The 21296-nt window shown below is 37.2% G+C and overlaps 3 protein-coding genes across 8 annotated transcripts in view; 2 read left to right on the plus strand and 1 right to left on the minus strand.

Moving 5' to 3' along the window:
- LOC107740423 (anoctamin-5-like) overlaps positions 1 to 14698 on the minus strand; it is a 25001-nt gene extending 10303 nt beyond the window's left edge. Inside the window, exons 1-6 of one of the 3 annotated variants that reach the window (XM_016552852.1) lie at positions 14248 to 14698; positions 8174 to 8218; positions 6691 to 6752; positions 2695 to 2802; positions 1008 to 1076; positions 423 to 827 (exon numbers count right to left, since the gene is read on the minus strand). In XM_016552852.1, coding sequence (XP_016408338.1) covers positions 423 to 827; positions 1008 to 1076; positions 2695 to 2802; positions 6691 to 6752; positions 8174 to 8218; positions 14248 to 14323 — 765 coding nt within the window. In that variant the 5' untranslated portion in view covers positions 14324 to 14698. Of the gene's footprint in view, positions 1 to 422; positions 828 to 1007; positions 1077 to 2694; positions 2803 to 4754; positions 5259 to 6690; positions 6753 to 8173; positions 8219 to 14247 lie in introns of those variants that run through there. The other 2 variants (XM_016552853.1, XM_016552854.1) reach the window with 2 other exon arrangements.
- Positions 14699 to 15964: 1266 nt separating this feature from the next.
- Positions 15965 to 18138, plus strand: LOC107740424 (protein TSSC4-like). 4 transcript variants are annotated; one of them, XM_016552856.1, is made up of 4 exons: positions 15986 to 16032; positions 16379 to 16499; positions 16750 to 16768; positions 16994 to 18138. In XM_016552856.1, exon 4 carries the CDS (start codon positions 17071 to 17073, stop codon positions 17992 to 17994), a length of 924 nt encoding a protein of 307 aa, XP_016408342.1. In that variant the 5' UTR covers positions 15986 to 16032; positions 16379 to 16499; positions 16750 to 16768; positions 16994 to 17070; the 3' UTR covers positions 17995 to 18138. The 4 variants fall into 4 exon arrangements, with proteins under 4 accessions (XP_016408345.1, XP_016408342.1, XP_016408343.1 ...); XM_016552857.1 differs by lacking the exon at positions 15986 to 16032 and adding an exon at positions 16060 to 16274; XM_016552859.1 differs by lacking the exon at positions 16379 to 16499 and having other exon boundaries at positions 15965 to 16032.
- Positions 18139 to 19765: 1627 nt separating this feature from the next.
- LOC107740427 (anoctamin-9-like) overlaps positions 19766 to 21296 on the plus strand; it is a 9654-nt gene continuing 8123 nt past the window's right edge. Inside the window, exon 1 of the mRNA XM_016552863.1 lies at positions 19766 to 19981. Coding sequence (XP_016408349.1) covers positions 19955 to 19981 — 27 coding nt within the window. The 5' untranslated portion in view covers positions 19766 to 19954. The remainder of the gene's footprint in view (positions 19982 to 21296) is intronic.

A 21296-nucleotide genomic window follows, 5' to 3' on the forward strand; every position in this document is an offset into this window, starting at 1 on the left:
AAGTAACTTTGTAACTACATGTCAACTAGCAGTTAGTCGAGTATTAGTAGACTGTCTGCTTAACACTTAAGACTATCTTCTAACACTTTCTTTGTCAACTTATTCTACTAACCCTAAACCTACCCTAACAGTCTACTCTGAGAGTTAGTAGACATGTAGTTGCAAATTAATGAGAATTAGTTAACATGTAGTTGACATGTAGTTACAAAGTTACTTATAGTTAATAGAATGTCTAAAGTGGACTATCGAAATAAAGTGTAACCCTATCCCTTTAATGAATACAAGTATTAGTTTATTTAAAAAAATATCTTAGTAATGACCCCAAACTTTTGAACAGAGAGAGAGAGAGAGAGAGAGAGAGAGAGACAGACAGACAGACAGATAGATAGATATATAGATTAAAGTGCATAAATCTCACTCACATCATGAAGGGGATATGCTGAAGTGTAGGTGCCATTGTTCAGCAGTCGGTTAATTCCCGTCTTATCTTTCTCTTTACGGTCTTCCTTGTAGTAAGGGCAGCGGGTTAGGATGTAGTACACGATCCTGTTGCGAGTGGAGGGAGGAAAAAATGTGTCCTTATCATCAATGAGGAAGAAGTCAACCTTGCTCTTGTCAAAAGGTGCAGTGAAGTAGTCCGGCTCTGGCCTCATGATGTTGTCTGGCAGCCGGAAAGGGTGAGTGAGCCACTCCAGAGGAACTTCTCGAGCTTTGGGAATATCGCTCGCTTTAAAGGGCACTTTGATCTTTAGCACATCAGCATAGGTGGCCAACACTTCCCACGGAGCGTGAATCTTCAGATAATACGTCTTACGGTCATCTGACTCCTGCAGGGGGAGATATTTTTGAGTGGGGAAGTGTTGTATGTGATTATCAAATGCACAAAAGAGTCTGAGCTTTGATATAGTAGATATATTAAAATAAATTATTAAAAGAATAAAATGTATGCATAACAGAAGTATTTTATATGCAACAATGAGGGGGCCATGTGTGGCCTAGAACCTCACTGATTTATCTTCAGTCTCCAGCTCAAGACCAGCCTTCTCCAGGTTAGCTTCAAACTCTCTTCTTCTCTCCTGGAGGAAAAACATCAGATATTCTCAACTATTCATTAATTATTTTTCTCTTTCTCGTTTTTATCATTACTTAAGTCACCAATTCATTTAGTTTTGTATCTGGTAACAGTGTGACATTTTAAGTTCTGAGGGTAGTAAACAATCTTTGAACTGTGTCTTTAGAGAAAACTTGTATTTCCCACAAGCACCGGTGACCTATGGCTACCACATCTTATCTTATGGAACACCATCTCAAACGGGTGACTCAAGGGATATGACCTTCATTAAGCAGAGAGCCTGACCATGCATCAACCTCTGCATACAGGAGAAAACAGATCAAACATGTTCATCGGCAAACCCTTCAGTGTTCTCAGCGATTGAACTGAATGAAGGGTCTGGCGAGAGAGAAGTGGTTGACCCCTGCTCTCGTTTTATGCAATCAATGTTCAGCATTCAGTTTATTGTGCAACAGCTTCAATCGGACTCTGACTCACTGTTTCTCACTGTGCCTTATGACCCAGCAGACATCTCACCCCATCTCACCACTGCACGCCTACATACAGGTCCCCATCAGACTATTTTTGTACACAATGAGCAATATTAAGCATCAGTCATTGTTTGATTGCTTAACAAGGCCAAGTACAGAACATTTGGAGAGAATGCACACCAATTAGAAATCCGGCATCAAAATGCATAATGGGATCATGCCTGTGGAAAACAATCAATTATTAAGAGTAGCAAAAGTAGTCACGAATTTGCATTTTGGTCAATGAGTGTGCATGATTAAGAAAAGCAAAAAATATAAAATTCACTTTCTGTACTTATGTCAGTTTCATATGGCTTTGAATTACTTTTATACAAATATATATATATATATATTGGTGCTGTCAAACGATTAATCGCGATGAATCACATCCAAAATAAAAGTTTTTGTTTATGTAATATATGTGTTAAATACAGGTGCATCTCAATAAATTAGAATGTCGTGGAAAAGTTCATTTATTTCAGTAATTCAACTCAAATTGTGAAACTCGTGTATTAAATAAATTCAATGCACACAGACTGAAGTAGTTTAAGTCTCTGGTTCTTTTAATTGTGATGATTTTGGCTCACATTTAACAAAAACCCACCAACTCACTATCTCAACAAATTAGAATACTCCATAAGACCAATAAAAAAAAACATTTTTAATGAATTGTTGGCCTTCTGGAAAGTATGCTCATTTACTGTACATGTACTCAATAACTTGGTAGGGTCTCCTTCTGCTTTAATTACTGCCTCAATTCGGCGTAGCATGGAGGTGATCAGTTTGTGGCACTGCTGAGGTGGTATGGAAGCCCAGGTTTCTTTGACAGTGGCCTTCAGCTCATCTGCATTTTTTGGTCTCTTGTTTCTCATTTTCCTCTTGACAATACCCCATAGATTCTCTATGGGGTTCAGGTCTGGTGAGTTTGCTGGCCAGTCAAGCACACCAACACCATGGTCATTTAACCAACTTTTGATGCTTTTGGCAGTGTGGGCAGGTGCCAAATCCTGCTGGAAAATGAAATCAGCATCTTCAAAAAGCTGATCAGCAGAAGGAAGCACACATACACACACGTGCATGATAAAATTAAAGTTCTGAATATTAGTGGCATACCGCTTTCTTGTCTCCATCCTTGTCATCAACGTAGGACAGGACAAAATCGATGCGCCGTACACCATCCCTGAAGTACACAGAGTCCCTGTTCTGTCCAAGCTTATCTATCTAGAAAAGAAAAAGAGATTCAAATCAAAAACAGTCCTACTCTCATACACAACCACATGACCATGGAGATTCAGAGAGTTGACTTGTCACAATGAACAAATAAGACATGACGCATGTGATTTCTATCAACTGTGAGGGTCTCTTATCTTTTCCAGGTGACGAAACCCCAAACAATGGTGTGAAACAGTAAGTGGAAGTGATGCTCATGAAGCGTACTGCATAAATCACTGTAGTGCTCAGGGTAGTGAACGCAGGACAAGAAATGTACTGCTGAGTAAAACATCATCCCACTAGCACTGCAGAAATAGCATCATGACAGCGTGAGAGGCTCCAGGACGAGCTGCAGCGAGATGTGCAGAGAAAACCACAGGTACGGTATGAAGAGAACGGTTACTTCTGCAAACAGTGTGAAATTAACACACACACAAACACACATTTACTTAGCTTCAGTATCTAAATGAGGACATTCCATAGAGCTCTGCTGTTTTTATGTACAGCTAGTTTACAATACTATAACCTAACCCTAACAGAAAAATGTTTGCCTTTGTACAAATTTTTTTTTTAAAGATATTTTTTTGACAATTTTACAAATGAGGAGGTCCCCAAAATATGGTTAAGTAGGTATACACATACAAGCAGACAGGCAAAAAAAGAATAGTGATGTACAGATATGAATTAATAAAAACACATTCAATTACAAGTGTAGTAATATTATGGCACCTTTCTGAAAATGGTTTAAACTAAGAATTCTTACGATCATATATTTATATTTGATTATATTTATAAAATTTGATTTGATATATTATTATAAAAAACAATCCAGCTTTCCCAGACACACACACACAAAAAAAACATATCGATACTAAAACCGCTGTCATTAATAAAATTATGCAAATTGACATAAAACCTCAGAAAACTCTAAAAAGGTGATTAATACTAGTGCGACATCAAATGTCATACTTGTGCAAACATGCCTTTGAAGTATGTTAGCAAGACGTGTTGTTTTTCACTCTTGCGAGACATACACATACCTTACATCATGCATAAAAATCCCACAAGCACGGAGGAAGAGAAAATACCAACTGTACCTTCAAATATGCTGCTCCAGACAGTAAAACAAGCCAAAACAGATAAGTCACAAAAACGCTTGCCTGCTTGGCACGTCTTTCTAAATAAGGCCATTCAGAGACCGAAACAGGAAAAGCCATTAAACTAATAAAGTGGAGGCACTGTGCCATTTGTGGAGGCATTTTATTGCGTTCTACTAATTAAATTTGAGAGAGCTGACAGGAGCACTTATTTTCAAACAGGTACTTTGTTAATCAGCACTACTGGTCAGGTGGGACCTTTGTATGCTGCTCTGTTAGGAAAAGAAATGGAGGATTATTGATCACTATTGATGTCAAAATGACAATCACAGACTTCCAAACAATCTATAAAGCAACAACAAATCACCAAAACCATTTCGACTACAAGGATTCCTAAGAATATCTAGCTATACAGTTTCACATGATCTAATATCTGCACTCATTCAAATTAATCTCTATTAAGCTGCATATCTCAAACACTACACATTAGGGTCATCATATAAAGGCAAAGTGGATGAGAAAGCACTGGTCTTGTTGGTCCCATCAGAGCTGTTGAAGTGTAAAAACAGAGTGACAAAGCATTGTGTGTCGGTGTAGTCCAGTCTCAATGTGTCCATTATCAAGAAAATAATAAAAAATTTAATTAAATTCTAATATTGACTAAATACACCATGTTAATTTAAGTTATAACAAAAATAACTTTTCATTATTGATGTAGCAGTTAGTACTGAACAAATGTAATGTTCAGCCCTAAAAGTTTAATGTTTAACATCATTTAAGGTACAATTTAGTCACTTAAAGCAAACTCTAACAAAGTCAGCAACAATCTCTCCCAGGACCTGACCATGAATGGCGTATCCATACCTCAGTTTGAGCAGTCATAACTTTCATAAAGTGCTCCAGTGGTGAGAGCATTTACAAAATGTCCATGTTGTAAGCAGTGTTAGCAAATGCTAACTGTGAGCTGCACACTCTCTCGCACAAAGACCTCTGATAAGAGCGGGTCACTCCCCCTTACTGCAGACAACTCGGGGACACATGCCTTTGCCTGGAGACTCTCCTGTGGTTATCTGGTTTATACTGTTCTGGGACTGAGATCACAGTGCTGCTCATTGTAATACTTCATCATTTAATACAAATTCAACTCTGGATGCCCCCTCATTAAACTGATATCACAAGGGTGACTAATTCCACAACCTTGCAGTTAAGACTTTTTATTTATTTTTTATCTGCATCCAAGTTTAGTGAGATTATGAAACAAAAATGTACCATTGCATCTAGCTTGCCAAAACACTCCTTTATTGCTGACTGCACTAAGATGAAGAAAGTATCATTAGCAAAGTGCACCAGCAAGAGAAACAGAGCAAAGGCATATTGAAATCTATTGATGCTTGCTTATATGGTTTCATGTAAAAATGCCAAAATCAATGCTTAAAGAAACACTCCACTATTTTTGAAAATAGGCTCATTTTCCAACTCCCCTAGAGTTAAACAGTTGAGTTTTACCGTTTTCGAATCCATTCAGCCGATCTCCGGGTCTGGCGGTAGCACTTTTAGCTGTAGCTTAGCATAGATCATTGAATCTGATTAGACCGTTAGCACCTGAATATAGGCTTATTGGAAGTTACCTAGCTGGGACTATTTTCAGGCACTGAGTAATATCATTGCGCCTGCTGCACCCATGGTACGGCAGCAAAGTTCCTTGATTATTATGCCGGAATGAGAGTATAGTTCCTAGCCATATCGGCCTAGAAAATCGCAACTTTTCATTTTCCGTCGGTCTTAGTACACGATGTAACTACAGAAGAGTCAAGTTTTAAATAGGAAAAATATAGAAACTCTTTGGTCATTTTTGAGCGAGATGCTAATGGTCTAATCAGATTCAATGATCTATGCTAAGCTACAGCTAAAAGTGCTACCGCCAGACCCGGAGATCGGCTGAATGGATTCGAAAACGGTAAAACTCTAGGGGAGTTGGAAAATGAGCCTATTTTCAAAAATAGTGGAGTGTTCCTTTAAGACTGAGGAAAGTGAGTACTTTTAATGCAGCAGAACAATACACCAAAAAAGTCCAATGTCCATCTCAGGAACAACAAACTTCTTCACCTTTATAATAAACATTAACATTTTCTTAACATATGCAAGTCTGAATATATTCAGACAGAGTTCCTTTAGTAATGGAAAACACAGGTCAAGAAAAGTCATGAAACCTAATGTCAACTTAATCATATAAACTTCATGGTTATTTCTAGATATATTTAATAGATATATAGATTTAATTTTGTTATGTTTTAAAATATCCCTTATAGTAAAACCCATTTTGCAAGCCATAATAAAGTTTGATTTGTGGGTGAAATTATTTTGAGTTGGTTCTTTTCAACGAATTATTCAAAATCATTCACAAAATGGTTTTTAAACGTTTTTCTTCAGTAACCACAAATGTCCTTTTTGTTCACAAATTCATTCATCAAAAAGAGTGGGAACTTTTTATGTTGCTTTTGGTGAGCATTATAAAAGTGTATTAGTGGGAGACAGACCAATCCATCTGACCTGTCTTCAAGAGCTATACTTCGACATTTACAACTTCAAATTGGCCCAACAAAAGCTTTACAAGAGAGATGTGAACATTCGCCAGTATTTTAGATCAGTAGGGAGACCTCGTGGTCTGAGTATATTCACACATTTAAACTACCCCAACCTCAGAATGTGACCTATTTACCGCATTACAAAATACCACTCAAAGCAGTAATCTGTTGCTTTTTCAGATTTCTGAATGAGATGAAAATATCTGACATCTTACCTCCCGGTGACCAGGCAGCTGTGTCCCTCGGTCAGAGATGGAGTTAATGCTGCCATTATTACCTGCAAAAGACACAGAGGAAATTACATCAGCATCAAAACCACAAATGCGATATAGTCTACAGGAAACATGCCTACCTAGAAGAATACTTCAACACACTCTATAGCTTGTCACTAGAGCAGTACCATTAAAGGGACAATTTTGTACCTTATTTAACCCTAAAAGGTTCAAAGTAGTACCTTAAAGGTAAACAATTCTACTCTTTAGTATTAATATGCAGGTTTCTACTCTAGTCTTGCCTTTAAGAGTACTGCCCCAGTGACAAGCTGTTGTACCCTTAAAAGGTACGATTATTTCACATTTGCACAGGCAGTGTATGAAAACAGGAAATATTTGGTTACGTAAAAATAGGGCTTTTTCAGTACAGTAGTTCCTGCCCACATATACTGCAGCTCATAGACCAAACGGAGAGCAGTATTAATGTGAAGTACAGACTAGGGGTATTCAAATGACAGCTAAATTGATTCATTCCACTGTGCTTCAGGAGGCATATTACATTTTCAGAATCGTTTTTGTTTATTTTTCTTTGCTGTACAGCAGCTCCAACTTAAATAAACTCAGTGTTTTAGAGTGTTCGATTTTATAGCTGCTGAAGTGAAATGTCACACAACACATCATTTGATCAGCAGTACATGTCATTTCTGTCTTTGCTGCACTTTTGCTCTCTCCCCCACACACTTTGGTAGACATTCCATTGGTTAGACAGGCAACAATTTTAATGCTGAGCAGCCAACTTTGTGGGATAAAAGCACTTCCTGTGGGGAACAATCAGGTGGAGTGTTCTCTTTTTATACCAGGATAGACACAACACATATTGCCTGGCTAGTGCATGATCTCACAATTAGTGAGCAGTCTAATGCTGCCAATCAAATCAGAGATAGTTAACACTGAAAATTAGCGCAAGTAAATATATGTTCCATCATTAACAGATTAGATTACAGTCTCAGACAGGTTGTTCTGTTAATTTGATTGTGGTTTATTTAATTTTGATTTGTCAATTATGCTGCGTCATTCTTCAATTCATTCTTCAACACTGATATCAATTTAAAAAACAAAAGCACAAAGCAACACAGCATTTCTGATAAAAGTAGCTGTAAACATACACTCATATCCAGCCTTACAGCACAGGCATGAATCTTGACACATTGACAAACTGAAGGTTACAGCTATGAGGCAATGGAATTAAATAATGGACAAGGGCATCAACATTTCCTTAAACATCGCTAGCATTTGGAGCAAGGTTCACATTTCCAAATATGTGGCGCCACAGACAAGCACACTTGTCACAATGTGATCTCTGAGATGCTGATGAAGCATAATAAAATGCTGAATAATAATGAATATGAAGCAGAAACACAGGAGAAGATGAAAACAGAAAAGTGGGGGATGTACAGACAAGCAGCACACATAGCTCTGTCCGTACCTGCCTGAAAGGTCCTCCGGTAGCCTGTCAGAACGGCACAGCCATCTTAACCCATAAGATAGATAAACAGGTGTGTAAAGATGGAAGTAATATTTTAAAACCACACAAGCAACTTATTCTACATGTATTTCTCTAGGGGGAAAATAACACGTGCCATGGGTAACACTTTAAACTAGTGCTGGGAGATACACTGGTTCATACAGTATACAGTTCATACAGTTACACAACCGGTATGACTTTTTTTTTTTTAAAGGACATGTGCCTAAGCAAGGTAGACAGGGCTCTGACTGCCTTCAGAAAAGTTTAGATGTTTTTTTTCTTTTCGTCTCAACTCTGTATAATGCATGTTAAAAGAGTTACACAAGAGCAGCATTGCTTTGTTTACAGCGGTAACCAAGGAAACAGTAGCTACGTTTCCATCCACCTATTTTTATGCACAGTTTGGGATATAGCAAAAAAAACAAAAACACTGGATAGAAATGCTAAGATGCACATAAATTCTAAAAATGCACATAAAAAAAACTTACGCACTCAACTGAGTCGGATAAATTTCTTATCCGGTAAGAAAACATGCACCTAAACTATGCCGGAAACACTTTTACCAAATAAATTCCTTAATGTGCAGTTTGGACCCATAATTTTCACCCATACAATGTATTGTTGGCTATTACTACAAATATACCTGTGCGACTTAAGACTGGTTTTGTGGTCCAGGGTCACATTTAGCGAAACTTAATCAGGAAGTGACAATTTTGTTCTCTTCAACTCACTGAATGGAAACAGTGCTTTATTTGCAAATGTTTTATGCAATATTCCAATTTTGCGCATAGATTTAATTAGTAACTTTGGATGGAAACATAGCTACTCTATGACTGCTGTTACATAAGCGCCACCTGCTGTCAGAGAGTGAATCTGCGTTCTCATTCATCCTGTTTGCTGTTTTTGTTTTGTGCAGATATGTTTTATGTAGTACAGTTTCACAAAGCTAAAGTTAGAACATTCTGTTTTTGCCTTAAATTGTGAAATTCTACAATCTCATTTACTTATCTTTTTTTGAATAGTAATCAAAATGTAGTGGTCCTGCAACTAATTCATGCATTCTGATTCATATAAAGGCCCATTCAGTGTAAAACCACCACAATCCTTAAAAAAAAAAAAACATGCAAAAAATTTTTGGTCATTTCCAAAATCACAAAAATGTGCACTGGTAAATAGGTATAGGTCTGGTCTCTATCGTTTCCATTCTATGAGAAGACCAACATTTGCTCTGAGCAGAGCCAACAGGTGCTGTGGTCTCGCAGGCTTCCTCTGATCGTGCTATTATGGGTGATGATTAGGCCTACTGGGAAAGAAGGCTTTGATAATGGCACCTTTGTGTAATACTTTGAAGCAGAGAGGGAAAAAGCAGCAGTAGTGTTGATAAAACCTGTCTGAATACAAACCTGTGGCCCCCACAGTAATTTCCAAGTAAACACATCAACAGTTTGACTGAATCCATTTTTTTTTTGGTTCAGCAGATCGACCGAGATGGGCTGAGCTTGTTCAGCAGATGGGCTGAAAATATATTCACAATTCCTCACGTATCACACGACTCGCTATAGTAGTTATATAAAGTGAACTGAATTTTTATCAGCTGAATGAACTGAGCTTACATCATTGCACTCTTAATGCATGACAAAACACATAACTCTCAACAGGAAAAGTGTGTTAGGAAATGCCATAGAATCAGGTCGGAGAACACACACAGAATAGCTATTCCACCTTAACAGCAACTAAACCCCAATTCCAAACAACATCTTGTGTCCAGCACAAAGTCTTTTGAAAAAGCTGCACAATAACATAGGAACTGTATCTTTATCAACAGGATGCAATTGTGTCTCTGAGGAATTGAGGACTTTGTCATCTCCACCAAAGTCTTATGTAGCAAAGCAAATAATAACTACACTGCGAGGTCAGGAGCGGGACAGTAAATACATTTACTGATAGATATATTCATAACCGAAAACAGAAACAAACACCTCTTAGTCACGTACACACAAACCAACGCATAAATATTCATACAGACTGAAAACTACTAAAGGAAAACCCTGTATCTTGATTTTTTTTTATATTAAATATGTAGAATGTTTAATTTTCTATATGATGCTCAAGAGTCATGATTATAAAAAAAAAAAAAAAAGATTTCTTTAAAACAGAATGATCCCTGTAAGAGTTTATTAATGACTTTTACTGGGTCAACTACTTGTTCATACAGTATGGCTATCAAAGAGAAAACTAAATTAAAGAGCCTGTTACCATAGCAACAACTCTCACTCTCTCTCACCTTCTCCCAGTTACTGACAAGCGTTGCCTCACTTGTTGGCTGTTGTCTGCAAGTGGTGCGACAATTAAACCGTTTTGATACATTCTTTTGAGAAAAAAAATCTAGGAATTTTATTTTATTTCAATTAAACTCTGGAAACATTTTAGTAGAGTAACTCTGTAACTAAATTAATCTCTATTACCACAAGAGAGGTCAAGGGAAGAAAACCACTCATGCAAACACATAAAAACAAACACAGCAGGCATGGTGTGACAGGGAGGACTCTGAAATCTATTCAGGGTCCACATGGGTGTCAGTGTTGCACTCTCTTAAGAGGATACCATGAGGTCTGCCCTGATAAGAGACTGTCTTCTGTGCGGAAGCCCAGGGTGCACGTGTCACAGAAGAGACAGCGGAACGATTCACACTGTCAGACAGTGTATTATGCAGCCCATTTGAAAAGCAAAAGTCAATAAATGTTTTTCCGCAGGACAGAAATAACAAAACTTTGCACTGACTAAATTACTTTCTAATGATTAGAGCTCAGAACGATAAACTTCAAAATCAGCTTCAATAATGGCATTTTTACGATCTAGTTGGATTATAAACAATTGTAATGTGTGCCTTGCCAGGGGACACTGGTTTCTCTCAGTTTTTTTCCTCTCACTTTTGTCTGTGTCCTTTGGTTAGCTCACTGGTGGCACTAAGGGATGATTTCCATAAAGCTGTTTTGAAACATTATGCACTGTGAAAAATGCTATACAAGTTCAAATTGAAGTGGGTCAGCCCATCTCATCTCAAAAATCATAAAGTTGGTTGCTTGACCATTTTTAATTTTTCTATTTTTTTAATAATTAATTCTAAATCGTTTTGTGAACATTCAGTTGGACTTAGATGAATCCATTCATCAACCATTTTTTCCTAATTTTGTTTGAGTAATTACCTCTATGTAATTGTATTGTAAAACCACCATTTTCTTTCTTTTACTTTGTTTAACCGCAGTAGCTGTCTTTGCGTTATGGTCCACAACAAATTTTGGTTAAACAGACGCTATGAGCAACCTCCATATCTCAGCTTTGAGCTTCTTTACTTATCGCTAGATCATATTACAAGGTACATGTGGATATATAAACATTTAGACTTAAAATTTAAGGTCAAATGTAGATAAAGATAGCTTAGGGTTCCAAATATAGAGTCAATTTACAATGGGAAAGATTGAAGTCTCAACCCTAAGTCTTTACCTTGGTAAATATAGTGTACATATTGGACTTAAATTCTAAGTCTAAGAAACAATGCATACATGTACCATGAAATATGCTCTAGAGATTAGTTTTTTAGTTTCAGACCATCCCGAGCTGAGATATTGAGGTTTAAACATCCATCTGAAATTTTGCCTATATAATTTTGTTTAAAAAAAAAAAAAGTCCCCTGAAACAAAAAAGGCTGCTGTGGTTAAAACTTAATAATAAAAACCTTCATTTAAAAACTGCATGTTGTGTTTACTTGTGTTATCTTTGACTAATATTTAAATTTGTTTGATGATCTGAAACATTAAAGTGTGACAAACATGCAAAAAAATAAGAAATCAGGAAGGGGGCCAAGACTTTTTCCACACCACTGTAATTTAAAAAGACTATCTAAAACTAAACACAAATACACTGATGCATAGTCATGATATGCATGCCGCAATAACAATGATTATGATAAGAAGTAATATATTACCATGCTTCAATTACTTCCGCAACAGGAAACTTTACAGCTAAAATGAAATAATGTGCAATATGGACATTTTTAAGCATCTATAATGAGCTGGCCATTAGCTTAGCTGTGGGTTTTAGGTTGATTCTCTAAGAGAAGTTAAAACTGTTTTAGAGCTGCTTACATGTATTTTAGGCCAAGCTCTGCTGCTCTTGTTCATTTTACTGTGAATTAAGCACCTATAAAATCAAACTTATATTAAACTCACAAATCTTGTAGTGCACATTTAGCTGTGATTGTATGCTTGTAGCTTGTAGCAGTGATATAAAACTTTTCATATGAAAATAACTAACTTGGAGTTTCAAGGCATTTCAGTGTGAAATATTTTCGTATATTAATAAAATACAGTGCAAGTAAAATTTATCATACAAAATTGTCACTGTAAATCCCTCTGTTTTTTCAATCACACATCACAGACATAATGTGTGCCATGGCAGGGCAGTGCCACAGTCCCAGTCGGGAAGAATAATCAAATTACTATCCAGTGAATCACCTATGATCAGTACACAGATTAAACAGTAGCAGTGACAGGCAAAGCAGGAGGGATTAGCCTGGGGTTCCCCTGAAATATCATTTAGATGATTTCCAACGAAAAAGGCCACTTTTTTCCATACATTCTAGTTTTTCTCTTTCCTTTCAACCACTCCCTCCTACAGAAAACACATTCATGACACAGGCAAACCGCAGCATCAGTTAGAAGAACTGCAGAGCAAAATAATAATAATAATAAGTCACTTGGGCATACAAACCCACACACCTATGTGAACACAAGTCGTGGACATAAACATACACCTACATGCCTCACACTTAATAAAAGTCTCCATCAAACCTTAACGCTTTAACAACCATTACTCAACCTGTGCAACAAAAAGCCTCAGGGTGACAGGAGCCAAGCACCAGACCCAGGACTGATTCATTTCAGCTCTGCTCAGCTCAATAATTCATTTTACATTATTAAAAAACAAGATGAGTAATATCGAGTGGGATCAAACTAAACTGTTGCATGACACATCTGTCACATCCCTGAGCTAAACCGTCAGCGCAGGATATTCGGTTCAGATAATACTCTATTTAGTTGTCATGGGGGAAAACCAGGAACGTCTTCCCAGGCCCCGTGTCAAGGGGGCCCCCCTTAAGGTCCTCTATTGCAAACTAGCCTACCATTATCTGGAATGGTATCATTCCAGATAAAATAAGGATTTTGCTATTTGTTTGATGCAATACTGCAAAATCGAGTACAATACATTACACTATTCAATACTACACTGATTCAAAGACTACTCGCTTCTTTTTTTATATCACATTCTTAAAGGAGGAGCCTTATGTTTTCTAGTCTAAAAATGTCCTGTGTGCAGTGGAACTGAATGAACTCTGAATGAGTCACAACGACGCCAGACATTTTAACTGATTCAACATAAGGACTGTTTGATTCTCAAGTTAAACTGGGACTGAGGCCAAGCCATGTGGCAAGACAGAGTAACGCGAAAACGAATTAAAGGGGTGATCCAAACTGCTCCTAAAACTGCTATTCATACAAAGATACTACAATAAAATATCACGTTTCTCTGTACTTTTTCTAAATCCGTAGGTCATGCAGGTAAATGAACACCAGGACTCTTTTACTGGATTTAAACCCTGTTAAAACACGCTTTCGTAATGCAGGATATTGCACGGTGCCAGGTAACAACAGTCTCTGGGTGTAGACCGCAACTTTTCCATGCCTTGCCATTTCAGGAACTTAGGCTATTTTAATTTTAGCTCAAAACCGCTTATCTGAATATATGTACTTTGTTTATACTTCTTTATTTTGTTATGGCGAACTGACCCAGCGAATATGTAGCAGTGTATCTTTTATCATCGGTCTTTGATTCTGCCAGCTGATTGAACGCAGAGGTTATTTATTTCTCGTCCTTTACCGCTGACAACAACTCCCAGGAGACTGACCTTCTCATTATTATGATACTGAATAATACGGCATATTATTGCTACACAGCTGTTGTAGCAGTTTCTTTACCTTCAATCTGAGAATCCAGCGTGTTGGACATTTCTATCAAAGTGGCTTCTTTCGTCTTCCCCGTTAATCTCTTCATGATAAATTCGTTTGTTTCTTTTCTCCCACGTGACAATTAAAAAAAAGAATCTGTATGTCAACCAGATTAATCTGTCTTTTTTTTTCTGGCTGCCGAACGGGATTTCCGCCTTCAAGCTTTAGGATGTTGGTAGGGAGAATGTAGCGGCTAAACTGTGAATCCCTCGCTCGCTTTCTTCTCCTAGAGGAGCAGCAGCAGCAGCGGCGGCGAACTGATGTGGTGATGATGATGATGATGTCTTAAAGGGGAGTGGCTTTCCGTCGGCATAATGACATAAAATTCGTGAAAATTATTACCGGGCTCTGGGGTCACGTTCTTTATTTCCTGTGTCTATGTTAAGTCACATTACTACACGGTATATATTTTTGATTAAATTCAAAATTAATTGTAAAAGTATACACCTCTATTTGTCATGCTTGTCCTGTAAAGGAGATTTGGGATTATGATTCTTACTATAAGCAGTCCTACATATCCATTACCTCAATTAATTTTTAATGAAACCACATTGGGTCAGGTCGCACGTGCTTCTATTTTAGAGCATTTGCTCCCTCTGCTGGTCATTGAGCAGATAGCAAAATGTTGGGGGTGTGTCCCAATCTCCTATAGTACCCTGTAAAGTGGACTTAAAGGGATATTCTGTCGTACTACATTCTAAAAATGTTCTAAAAGAAGTAGTTTTTGGCATTTATGGTTCCATGAAAAATATTTAACATACATGGAACTTTTCCAACCCACAAAAGATTCTTCAAAGTGGTAAAAAGATCTTTAGATGAAAAAAAAAAAAGTTCTTCATACTAAGAAACAAATGGTTATTTTAAGAACTACACGTAACATATGAAATGAATATGAAATCTTCAATAGTTTACATACCAGTCATTAAGCACCACCTATATTTATGAATTTAGGTTAATTTAATAAATATGGTGAAAATTATTTTGTTTATTACGACACCTTAATTAAATTAAGCACATTTATTTTCACATTAAACATCACAGCATTCATTTATTACATAAAATTTCGGCGTTTAAATAATTGAAATATTTATTAAATATTATATGAATATTTAATAATATTATATATTTAATAATATCTTATATAAACTCATTTGTATTATATAGATTTATATATTTGAACGTAACTGACTTTTATATTATATTATATTATATTTGAGAAGAAGTGAACGACGCAGCTGTTTTCTTTCTTGAAGGTAAACTACATTACCCACAAAGCAACTACTAAGAAACAAATGGTTATTTTAAGAACTACACGTAACATATGAAATGAATATGAAATCTTCAATAGTTTACATACCAGTCATTAAGCACCACCTATATTTATGAATTTAGGTTAATTTAATAAATATGGTGAAAATGATTTTGTTTATTACGACACCTTAATTAAATTAAGCACATTTATTTTCACATTAAACATCACAGCATTCATTTATTACATAAAATTTCGGCGTTTAAATAATTGAAATATTTATTAAATATTATATGAATATTTAATAATATTATATATTTAATAATATCTTATATAAACTCATTTGTATTATATAGATTTATATATTTGAACGTAACTGACTTTTATATTATATTATATTATATTTGAGAAGAAGTGAACGACGCAGCTGTTTTCTTTCTTGAAGGTAAACTACATTACCCACAAAGCAACTCTTCGTGTAGCATGCGCATTCACTACAGCTAAAGGTATGCTATTGCTTATGTGAACCGCCAGATACGAGTCAAATAACTGAGTAATCTTCAAAATATGGATGCTATATTTAAATACTTTTGTTATCGAAAACTCTGTAGGGTCTAAGGGCGTTTTGAGTTTCTTTAGATCACGATAATTATCACATCTAGGCGGATTACGTTAGCTGACTGCGTGCCGTTAGCTGTTTTAACATGCGTGATCAGATTATGTTTCTGTTCACTGACATTTCATTCAAGTATTTATTAATTGTGTTAAAATGCCTGTATTTTGCTAATTTCTTTAATTTAATAAGCAAGCAGACATACAAAGATATGCTAATTTTGTTTCATACACGCTTAGGAATAAGAGGACAGCCTCAAGACTACCGCTATGGCCATAACTTTGATCAGTAACGTTACTTTGGACTCAGTGATTTGAGCTAAAATGACCAGCTCGCAGTACCTGTGAGTCTACAAGCCCAGTAAGATACCTGCATGCACCCATGCGTCGTTCCAGCTGTATAACAAATCCTCTGCTTTCTTCAGAGTATTGCCATTATGAAGCATACAAACGTCTTCACATTAAAGAACCACAGCGTCACAAGATCTGTAAAAAAAATATGGATTTTAATCATGATTAATGTATTGGAATACCTGTGCTAAATACATGTAATGTAATTATATTTAATAGGTGAAGATCTCACAGCTTGTTTTTCATTCTGGTTCCTACAGGTGTCTCAAGATCCTTTAGGTGAGCGAGTAGTTCTTCATCTATTCTTTTCTCTCCATTTGTCCGTTTATCTTTCATGAGTTGGTAAAAAATAAAGTTCAAGAACACCATTCTATTTAGTTTATTAGCACGAGTGTTATGTGCAGTCAATACTTTACATTTACTTTGTTACTCTTGGAGAAACTGTCAGTAGATTCTGGTTTAGTGCATCTCTAAGCAAGTATTTCTTCATTCTTTTATCTTCAGATCTTTCAGAAGATCTCTCAGCATAAATATCCAGCTTCTAATTGTATCACTTGACCTAACCTCAGAGTAGCAGCACAATGAGTGACTCAAACCGCAAAGAAAAGGATGCCCTCAACAGTCTGTCTAATAGAGATACAATTGAACTCCCAGATGATCTTTCTCTGAGCGACTCTGACTCTGAGGAGCCCACTGAGCATTTCAGCAGAAAGGTTGAGGACTTGTCATCGTCCTCAGAGGATGAAGACGAGACTCCGCAGCATGTCCAGTCTGTTCCTAAAGAAAATCCCACCTTCAGACTGACAGGTGGGAGCTCTGGTTTCTGTGATCGGAGCAGGGGCATCTTTGCACAGTTGGATAGTGCTGCAAAGCTCACGTCTAAAGATCTAGGTGAAGACAACATCCTTGATGGCACGTTCGCTCGTCCTGCTCCACCATCACCTCCACAGGAAGCTCAAAGGAAGTGTGGTGGCCAAGAGACAACCAAAAAACAACCTCCAGGCAAAAAACTCCCTGACTACCTTGCAAACCCTGAGCGCTGGACCCACTACAGTCTTGAAGATACCGCTGACACCAGTGATAGAAAGAATAGTCAGATCGCTCATCAGTTTAAACGAGGTCTTCAAGACAGCAGGAGGTCTCAGAAAGATGTGCTTGAGACTTTCACTCCAGGTTTCAACCAGGATCATGGTAGCCCCAGTGAGAATAAGATTGTGTTCACTAAACCCAAGATTAAAGATCAGAGTGGGAGCAAACTTGATCATGCTAAGAAGGAAGAAGTTGAACTTCAACACTTGGATGACAGACAAGAGGCTGATGAAGGAGAGGATGGTCCTCTTCATCGCCGCTTCAGCTCATGGGAGAATAAAGAGAAAAAAAGAAAGTGGAGGACTGAAATAGAGGAGGAAGACAAAAAGGTGTCCAGTGTTGTCTTCAACGGCAGCAAGAAAGTAAATCGCAAACACTTCCGTAAAACACTTGAAGATGATGGTGTCACAAAGTGAGCACTTTGTACATAAATACTTAAAACTACTGTTTTAATGTTTATGTTTTTCAAACATACTATTTTGTATAAAGTTGTTTGACTTTCCATGTATCTAAGTTTTTGTTGTATAATCCATGAAAAGCTCTTGCTGTCATACTGTACAGGCTCAAAGGATAGTGAAACAAAATAACCCACATATCTATAGATTGAAAACCTGTCTGCAGCCTATCAGTGTTTTAGTGTGTGTACAATTATTCTGAGGTGTCGGATTTTTATGACCACTTTTCATGAATAAATTTGACTCAGTTATGTACTTTGAGATCACGTTTAATAAGTGTGCTTTGTCTTAATGTTGGTGAAAATGTAAAGCTCAATGTTTTGCATGGCCACATGTTGATTGATCATGAACAATGCAAATTAGAAGAGGAATTCTGACTCTGGTACAGTAACAAGGCTATAACAACCATGGGCATTGAGTTTGACAACGACAACTTCCTACTTTTTTAAAAATTAAATTAAATGGCTAGTGCCTATTATATGGAGAGGGGAAAAGTATCATTTTCAGGGTTCCCACTGTCCTGCTAAACCAAATTATAGAAGCATAATTTGCAGACCTGGAAAAGTCATGGAAATTACAAGATTACTATTACTAAGATACATTACTAAGATCTAAGATACAATAAAATATTGATTTTATATGTATATGTATATATATATATATATACAGTATCAAACAGAAGTGAGTACACCCACATTTTACATAAAGATGGCGTAGGCTATAAGAAGTTTGCCAAGACCCTGAAACTGAGCTGCAGCACGGTGGCCAAGACATACAGCGGTTTAACAGGACAGGTTCCACTCAGAACAGGCCTCGCCATGGTCGACCAAAGAAGTTGAGTGCACGTGCTCAGCGTCATATCCAGAGGTTGTGTTTGGGAAATAGACATATGAGTGCTGCCGGCATTGCTGCAGAGGTTGAAGGGGTTGGGGGTCAGTCTGTCAGTGCTCAGACCATACGCCGCACGCTGCATCAAATTGGTCTGCATGGCTGTTGTCCCAGAAGGAAGCCTCTTCTAAAGATGATGCACAAGAAAGCCCGCAAACAGTTTGCTGAAGACAAGCAGACTAAGGACATGGATTACTGGAACCATGTCCTGTGGTCTGATGAGACCAAGATAAACTTATTTGGTTCAGATGGTGTCAAGCGTGTGTGGCGGCAACCAGGTGAGGAGTACGAAGTGTGTCTTGCCTACAGTCAAGCATGATGGTGGGAGTGTCGTGGTCTGGGGCTGCATGAGTGCTGCCGGCACTACCATGAATGCCAACGTTATAATTTTGAAAATACAGAGGAGTGACAACTCTAACCACCTCTGCACATTCAGAGCTAACTGTTGGCGGTAACGTCTGTGTAGTGTGTGAACTGCTGAGGCTAAGGCTGCATTTACACTGGCACAAAAATTCCGATCTTTCGCTCACATCTGACACGGATCGGAATTTGTTGCACACGTGTAAACACAAAAACCCGCACGAGATCCGATTTTTTTGCATCCGATCTGAGCCACTTCCAAATGTGGATTTTAATCGGATACACATCTGATATCTGGACATCCGACCTACGGCTAAACAATCGGATCTGTGCATTAAGACTTGCAGTGTAAACGCAGCCTAAGTTGAGTTTCGATCTCTCGTTATCAGTAATAATATGTGTGTATCGACAGTAAAGAAGCCTCAGCCCCTCCCGTCAACAGAAAGCGATGACGTATGTGGTCTCACCTGTACAGGTAAATGGCACGAGCATACCGTCGTGCTTGCGGATCTCTTAAACATGAAAATGCGGAAGTCCACACTGATTTCGATCGCTCTCAGTTGTAATTTCTTGCATTAGTTAGAGCTGGTCCTCGGCTATGTGAGGATACAAGAGGAGACACCGACGTTAGTCTGCCTATAGCCCGCTTAACTGATCTGCTTTGGGAACTTTGATGAGGATGTTCTTCACTGATCGAGAGGTACAGTGTGTGTGTGTGTATTGCAGGTTTCGAAGGTGCATAGGTAAAGGCCTGTCTCTGTGATTGATCTTGAAGTCGAGTGTTTATTCATTTAATTGGTCAATGAGAGACTTTTGATCGTTCATGTGAAGAGAAAAGACTAGTGCTGTTTTCTGACTAAATAGAGCTATTTAGAATGAAAAATATGCTGTATGTTTTAAATACCCTTAAATATATAATTTATAATATACAATTTTCAGTACAGTAGAAGCAGTTTCTGTGTTGCACTCACCCTGTCGTAAACATCATTGGCTAATCGTACTGAAACAATATGTTCCACAATATATAGAGAGGCAATTTACAGTAACAGTATATCCCATAGCACTGTTTAAAGTAGTTGTTTACAGTCTTCTGTCAAGCAAGACAAAACCTGTTATGACTATATATTTTTCCTTCGTGAATGACTGTGTACTGGGATGTAAAATAACTTGTCTCATTTGAATTATTAAAATGTGTGTAATGTAGTTATTCCACAAAGATATAACAGTGTTATTTAGGAGGGATTGATGTCCTCAGAAGATGACAAACTTTTCTGAGGAACACTCACCGGACCTGAACATCTTGTTGCTGAGAACTTTCAGGTGTATGCTTCAGAAAAGAGGCTTTGCTGTGACTGTAAACATACTGTACACTACAATGTTTGTGTACTCTCATCATGTTTTACTCAGACAGCTCATTCACTTGCTAAAAAATATAGTTATTTATTTATTTATTTTATGGATTAGATGTTTTAGACTCATTGTTAATGGATGTTATGAGATTTTGAGTAAAATGATCATGATGTGTTCGTATTGCGTAAAATGTGTGCAAAATCTGTTGTTGTAGTTGAACAGGTTATTTGTCTTGAGGCTGTGCTGCTTTAAATGTCTTAGAGCAAGAAACATACTTTAATTATCGTGGCTTTAGTTAATGTTTATGCAAGGCAGAGGTGAAGAATCAAAATCCACGTTCTTAGTGATTCCTCAGTGTTTCTGTCTTTCTGACACACACTCAGACAATTGTTGTAGTATTATAAAAGGTTACCCAATGGCATGTCTAGACCTGTAGTCATACCAGCAGTAATAGCTTCTGTCAAACAGAAAGTAAAATATAGAACAGGAAGAAGAAATAAAGCTTTAAAACGCTCACTGCAAAAAAAATGCTTCAAAAAACAAGTCAAAATTAAGTGAGTTTTTGCTTGAAACAAGCAAAATATCACTTAATTGGGGTAAGCAAAATAATTTTGTTTTCTGTTTGAAATAAGATTATTTTGCTTACCCCATTGGCAGATTATTTA

Source organism: Sinocyclocheilus rhinocerous, unplaced genomic scaffold (assembly GCF_001515625.1).
Source record: "Sinocyclocheilus rhinocerous isolate Xijiao unplaced genomic scaffold, SAMN03320098_v1.1 scaffold225, whole genome shotgun sequence".
NCBI classification, from domain to species: domain Eukaryota; kingdom Metazoa; phylum Chordata; class Actinopteri; order Cypriniformes; family Cyprinidae; genus Sinocyclocheilus; species Sinocyclocheilus rhinocerous.